This window comes from Uranotaenia lowii, unplaced genomic scaffold, assembly GCF_029784155.1.
Source record: "Uranotaenia lowii strain MFRU-FL unplaced genomic scaffold, ASM2978415v1 HiC_scaffold_201, whole genome shotgun sequence".
NCBI classification, from domain to species: Eukaryota; Metazoa; Arthropoda; class Insecta; order Diptera; family Culicidae; genus Uranotaenia; species Uranotaenia lowii.
This window is the reverse complement of record NW_026598088.1, coordinates 27,979-35,188: the sequence shown is the minus strand read 5'-3', so window position 1 is coordinate 35,188 and position 7,210 is coordinate 27,979. Positions and strand designations below refer to the sequence as shown.

Below are 7,210 nucleotides of genomic sequence, written 5' to 3'. Positions count from 1 at the left end.
CAATATAAAGGTACGATGCAAGATTAGTTTTTCTGATGTGATGTACATATGTGTGGGGTAGTTCTGGTACATGAGGATGGGCGAAGGTAGATTTTTGAAGATATTTTGATCTTGGTGGTGCAGCGAGATACATATATGTATGTAATGAGATCAAACTGCTGCCGTCCTACGGGATGCAGTCGAACGAACGTAGAAAGGGTATCTCCCAAAGGCAAGGGCATGGGATCATTGTTGTGACGCAATGAAGATCCGACCGATTCCAAATTGGATGTGATTCTTTGGTGGGGATTTGAGGAGGTGTAGGGTGGTTTTGGGCATGGTGTTTGATCTATTTTCATTTGGTACCGAAAACGTTTACCTTCATGTTGTTCTCGACCAGAAACTCGGACGAACAGAGCAGATAGACGAAGTAGGCTCGGATCAGCTCGAACGTTGTTTTGCTCTTAAAGGCGGCGTTCGGGTCATTGAAGCTGACGTCCAGCGGGTCCCGATGGGGGGAGCCTGGGTCATTTTGCTGTTGCTGCTGCTGTTTGGCCACATGATGCCCTCCAGCCGTTGCAGTGGCCGTTACTGAACGAAACCGTCGCTGGTGAAGTTGTCCACCTGCCAACGTTTGGCAGAGATAGGCGAGGGACGCATGGTGGTCACCGGCAATCAGCAGTGGGTCATTGAGCGAGAATCCAGCACGTTGACCGGCGGGAAGACCACTGCCAAGCACCGATGGGGATGAAGATGAAGAAACTTTGCGCGATACCAGACTATTGCATCGAGCTACCGAACGCAGAAACGCCATTACACAACACGACCGGGAGGATTATTCTACCACGACACGGAAACGTCCTAGCGAGCCTGTCGTCTGTCTGCCTGTTTGGGTTATTCCTGACGTTTACTGCTGCTCTGTTCAGCGTTTGATGGATCTGCACGGCCAAGCGCTATGTGACCAAGGTCGGACCGACGGCGAGAAGGGGAGAAGGCTGCAACCTTTTTTGCTGCTCCTGTTTGATCCACAAAAGGGCTCACACAACTACACCCAAAGTGGCAGCAGAGTCCGTTTTGGTGTATTTCTTTTCTTCCTTCAAACGACGACGGCAATGGCACAGGACGACGACGACGGTCGGTCGGAGCGAATTTCGACGAACAATTTGCTAAAACCGTTTTCTTCTTCTTGCCAACTCTCGGTAGCGCTGCCCTTTTTATACTCTTCTATTGCACACACGCGAGAACGATTCTTCACATTACACAACCAAGAAAATTCACGAAATTACGTAAACACTTTTTCACTCCAAAAGGGGATCTTTTTGGCACCTGCGGCCACGGGTTCGGATATGGATGACCGGGATATCGCTAAAATTTCGAAAAACGAATAAATTCTATCGACCGCCGATAATTTGCAGACACTGTACTAATTGACTAGGAATGGTAGCGCCTTGTAGATTCCCGCACAAGGTATGCTATCGATTCAACATACGCAGTTTTTCACCGAAGAAAAACAGATCCCCAACACTTTCCAACAGCAGTTCCGGGCGCGCGTTTGTGAAAAATTTCCACGCAATTTTTCCCCGAACAAACACTCGAGGGCGATTATAATGGTGCTCGAAAGGGGACACAAGGAACAACAGTAAGCACAAAAGGAGGACAATTATCGTTATAGCTTCTTTTATCTTCAACCGATTCGCAGTGGTAGATTCGAGCGAGGGGGACGACAAAACGTATGCACTTCGATCAGGAGACGAAACTCAAACCGTACGCCAGCGCGGATCCAAAGACAGTGAACGGTAGCACTCGAAGGAGCAATACTTTTGGATAAAACTTTTGTGCGATTCGTCGATATCCGAAATTTTTCTGAGCGATGGTGAGCGAAATCCGTTATAAGAGCGGGAGCATTATTTGAAACCGTTTGAGCTCCCTCCCTCTGGCACCCTTCCGCAAAGCAAAGGGGTGAGATGGGTGGAAAAGCGATTTTCATTCAAGTTTGGTTCCCCCGGTGAGAGTACCGGATCTGCGCTGGGGCGGAAAGAGAGAAAGTTCTTCTCGTTGCTCTCTACGCGTTTGGGTAACTCAAGAACTCAGATGAGCTTTGGAGATCGAGAAAAGATTGACCACGTGCTTAACGAGCAATACATATCATATTTACAAACCGTTATGTGGCAGTATTATGGAACTTTACTCGAGATTAGCGATGTAGTCAGTAAATTAAACTCGAAATCGTTTGGAATACATTTCAAACGTGTTCAATGACTTCATAATCTGCGACTCGAGTGACGTGACTTCGATCTTCTCCTCGTTTTGCTGGCGTAAAAAATAGCGTCTCTAGCCTCGAAATTTTTTTTCGAATGAGCTGCTATTTTAAAAACGAACACAAACACATACAGGATCTCAATGAAACTTGATGTTTCCTCGAAGAGATTCCTTTTCCTTAACTCTAAGCGTACATCTTTCGAGGATATGATGGCTAGCATCTTACAAATGCTACCCACAGAAAGTGTACTATGTATACCGTGACCGGGATTCGATCTCATGCCCGCTGGCTTAGAAGAAGGCTATCCTCTACGCCACGGGCTGCGGCATAACGCATTTATTGGTCTTCAGAGCTCATAGATACACACATTTCTTTTCTGAAGCATTTTCTGAAGTCAGGACGAAATAGTTTAATTTCGTGAGTCACGTCACTCGAGTCGCAGAATAAGCCCCAATAACCGTGTGCTTATAGCCAATTATTATAAAATCGAGAAAAGTTAGGATACCAAACCATAGCTTATTCTGACAAGACTTGGCAGGTTACCCACGCAAGATTACCTGAACCTTGCCACAAAAAGAGAAGAAGAAGAAACATAGTTGTTATAGTTTATTTGAAAACTCATACACAAAGTGCCTTTTAAATGAAGCTTTAAAAAGCAGACAAATTCAAATGAACTGCGATATTCAAAAGAGATGTTTGAAATTTTGAAAAAGGATTTCAAAATATAACGCCAAAATTTAGAACCTTACTTTGTCTAATTCTCATACCGACGGGTTGGCGAAAACGGATAATAACGCTAGCGTTCGCGTAAATTTTCTGGATTTCTTTAAGTTTTATATTAATCATATTTGTGTTGTGGTGTAGTTGCACCACTAGAATCGGTATTCAATTGTCTTTCTGGTGAATATAATTTTATTGCGGAAATTTTGCGTTTATATTTTCAAAATCCAGTGCAAAGTTGAATTCAAGTGTTAGCAAACCTAAGAATCTGAAAATTGACAAAAATTCCGTAAATTTGTCGAAAATTCTGTGTTTTGTATTTTGCCAATCTAAAGATGCAAAAATGTGCCAAATTACGTCAACTTTAGAATTCTCTTTTTAAAATTTATCTAGTGTGACTTGTACAATTCTGACGGTTCATTGATTAAAAAGTACGGTTTAAACACCACTTTTTTACATTTTTTGTAGTCTTGATCTTAAAAAATTTAAAAAATATCCTCGTATCACTGTGATCAATGTACACAGCAAATTTTTTTTTGCTGGAAACCAGCAATTTTTTGCTGGTTTTTGTCCCGCTGACTTTCCAGCAAAATTTCCAGCAATTCAAATTGCTGGAAAAAACAGCAAACGTTAATGCTGGTTTCCAGCAATTCAAATTGCTGGAAAATCAGCAGTCCAGATTGCTGGAAACCAGCTATTTCTTTCAAAACAACCGGCTGTATTTAGTACCATATTTATATTTCAATTCTAAATTAAATATTGAATACTGGCTGTGCATATAATGAGCAATGAAAAAGAAATAGTTTCTTCCATTTTTTAAATATGTTTTGTTTATTTTCAACAACTTTTTTTTTTAATTTTCAAACACCGGCTCTGGGCTGGCAGCTTTGTGCCAAAGTGTTGATCATCCGCCACCTGTAAAAATAGCTTAGATTAGAATATTTTAGAGAATATCTATCTGTCCAAGAAAAACTCACCCTTGACTCACTGCTTGACTTGTTATCTGGTTGCTAGAATATAATGGAAAATGAAATAATTATATAAATTTAACCAAAATTCGTAAAATAGAATCTCACCTTGCTTCAGCGTACGAACCAAAAACAAACTCCAAATTGACAATTCGATTGCTGATTTTCCAGCAAACTAGATCAATTGCTGGAAAGTCCAGCAATTTGAAAACCGATTGCTGAATTTTCAGCAAAAATGACAAGAACACAAACGAACAAGGACTATAAAAATCGCTCACTCATCGAAACGCACATGAGAATGCTTCGCAGCCGGCTCGCTATTCGTTTTTGCTCAATACAATCACGAATAGAAACACAAACGATTCTACGATGACGGTTTCTTTGTTGATCGTATTACAAAATATTCATGAGCGAGTCTGAGCAACGGGATCACGAGAGACTCGTATTTGCTTCGTGAAAATTTAGATACCAAGCTTGCTGTCTGTTTAGGGGAGTAAGTACGTCAGTTCAAAAGAAAAAGAAAAAGAAATCTTTTGGCTTGTCCTTTTCTGAGACAAACCGTCAGTACAGTCCGGGCACCGATCGTTTAAAGATTGGCTTGCCCGACACAAGTGTACACTGTTGCTGTTGATGTTATTGATGTTCCTTCAAGCTTGTAGCTTCAAAAAGTGACGCACATTCTTCCGTTGGAAGCAATAATAACACTACTAGCATGAAGCAAATGTATTCTTTTGGCTCGGCTTATTTTCCTGAAAAGAATAATAACATCACTAACATAGATTGGTTGTACCGGCCGTATGCACACTGTTCTTCTTGTTTTCAATTTCTGTTGGCCAACGCTGTTGAAAGCCAACACGACTTGGTGTCAGTATTGTTGCTGTTAGTGTTTTTTCAAGCTCAAGCTTCCCAAAGGGACGAAGATTTTTCTACGGGAAGAAATAATATCATTACTAACACGGCTCATGAGCGGGTTGGTAAAAATTTTCGCGAACCAGCTCGCTGCTACGCAATCGTCGGGTTGATGCTCGACTTTGTGTGCGAAGAGGGAAGCAAAGAAAAAAGGAATCAGGAACCTTGTCCGTGTTTTCGTTTTGGTCGGGATTGATTCGTGAGAACAGGAGATTTTCGCTCACACCTTATTCGCATTCCACGACATTTTCATGAGCAAAAATCGGAGCGATGCAGGTTCCGTTGCTCGTTTGAATGAGTTTTTCAATCCTTGCAAACGAATGCTGAAAAATCCAGCAATTCGAAAACCGATTGCTGGTTTCCAGCAAAAATTTTGATTGCTGAACGTTTCCAGCAATTTTTTTTGCTGGAAATCGAGGCAAAAATTTACAGTGTATAGCTCGTAATTTGAGCTTTCGTGGACACTAAATGATTTTTTTTTAGCTTTCCATATTTGATCTACACACAAAACTTTCGAGGCTCCACTTAGCAAAAATGAGCTGTTACTTTCCGTTAGCAAATTTTTTTTTTTACTGTTGAGTTAGCACTTTCCCAAATTATCATGACTTTTGCTCGATTTGAGTAAAAATAACCAATTTACTACTAATTTTAGCATTAATAGTAGCATGGACTCAAACTTTTAGCCTGTGCCCAAACCGCGTACTTTATGTGCTCAAATTTTAGAAAGGCGACACAGGCGGAAACCTGTTAGATTATTCTTGTTTTTATTTTGCACCGCGCGCGGGTAAAACATTTTTGTTCCGCTTCTCGGTTTTTCGTCGTTTTATTTGAATTTAAAATTGGTAAGTAGTAGATACAATTAAAAGGAAAAGAAAATCAAATCGGCATCGACTAATCAGGTTTCCGAACTTTTCCAGGATCAACAGCAGCTCGTTGGACGGAATGCTGCAGAAGTAGCCATTCTGCCTCCCGCGGAAAGTTACTGGTTCGATAATCAGTGGAAAAATCCGAACCCCGAAGCACCAGTAGTGGTTCCGCCGGGTGATGTGTGTGTTTTACCTGTTTGGTGGTCAGTGTTTTTATTATCAGCTAGTGTTTTTATTATCAGCTAACAAAAAAAAATAGACCATATACCTATTATAGTTTTATTTCTATTCTTCAAAATATAAAATGCACTAAACTTAATTAATTCTGTTTTTCAGATTTCATTGGTGAAGATGTAATCACTGATCATAATGTAATAGTAAAAGCTTCAAGAACACTTTTCGAAACCCGCGGTGTGATGCGAACAAAAATAAAAAAGAAGATAAAAAAAATCTAATCTCACTTTTTAATATTTGAAAATGAAAACCCTTCATCAAAAATAATTTAATTTTGGAATTTACTCAAATTCTAGCAAACGTTAGAAAAATAAATTTTGCTACAATTTTAGCAAACAAAGGTTTTTGTTTGCTTGAAAATTAGTAAACATTCAGTCAGGACACATTTTGCTATTTTGCTAAAATTTTAGTTGAAAAAAATTGCTAAATTGATTGCTAAGTTTTTAGCTGGTCAAAATTGAGCAAAATTTTGCTAATTTTCGGCCTCGAAAATTTTGTGTGTACACACAAAATTTTCGAGGCCGGAAATTAGCAAAAATTTGCTCAAATTTGACCAGCTAGAAACTTAGCAATCAATTTAGCAAAATTTTCGAACTGAAATTTTAGCAAACGAGAGAAAAAATTAGCCGCCGCAATTTTTGCTCACTTTTTTAGCAAAAACCGGTAGAAAAGAGCCCCGGATCTGAAATTTCAAAATTTATAGTTTTTTCTCTGCTAATTCGAAGGGAATGCTTGATCATTAAATAGAATGCACGAATAATTTCACTTTTAATTTATTTTTCACATTTTTTCGGAAGTTCATTTACCACTTTTCGTTGAATTGAAAGTAATTCGTTCCGTTCCTGAACGCACCTTCCGGCGAGCGAAATTCCAAGGGCCGACCCTCATCAACGTATGCACCTGGGTTGTGTCGGATGCAGCGCGTTGACATGCCAGTTGTGGTCACTCTTTATTTCCAGACTGTTGCAAACAGAAAACCGTCGTGTTTACCGGCAGTTGCAACCTGGTAGGAAAAACAAACAATTTGGAATTTCACAATCGGAAAATCGGTACACTTCAAGATCGGCCCTTACCTGTACGCATCCGGTGTCTATTTGACCACCATTTTTACGTTGAACTAGCCACCAAACGAACCGCAATCATCGAATTATCGGAACCGCACTGATCAATTCGATTTGTTGTTCTTCTCCCAACTGACGGCGGCTGCTGTCTATGAACAAAGCGGCTAGAAAACCTTACTTTTACTAAAATCAAGCAAGATTAACTTTCTTATT

The 7,210-nt window shown here is 40.1% G+C and overlaps 1 protein-coding gene and 1 long non-coding RNA gene across 2 annotated transcripts; one reads left to right on the top strand and one right to left on the bottom strand.

The window, feature by feature from the left end:
- Positions 1 to 334: 334 nt before the first annotated feature.
- Positions 335 to 1,780, bottom strand: LOC129759610 (proline dehydrogenase 1, mitochondrial-like). The gene has a single exon (XM_055757079.1). The coding sequence runs from the start codon at positions 791 to 793 to the stop codon at positions 335 to 337; it is 459 nt and encodes a 152-aa protein (XP_055613054.1). The 5' UTR covers positions 794 to 1,780.
- Positions 1,781 to 5,390: 3,610 nt separating this feature from the next.
- Positions 5,391 to 6,114, top strand: LOC129759608 (uncharacterized). Its single transcript, XR_008740200.1, has 3 exons — positions 5,391 to 5,678; positions 5,754 to 5,905; positions 6,039 to 6,114. It is a non-coding gene; the product is annotated as an uncharacterized LOC129759608 (long non-coding RNA).
- The last annotated feature ends 1,096 nt before the right edge of the window (positions 6,115 to 7,210 follow it).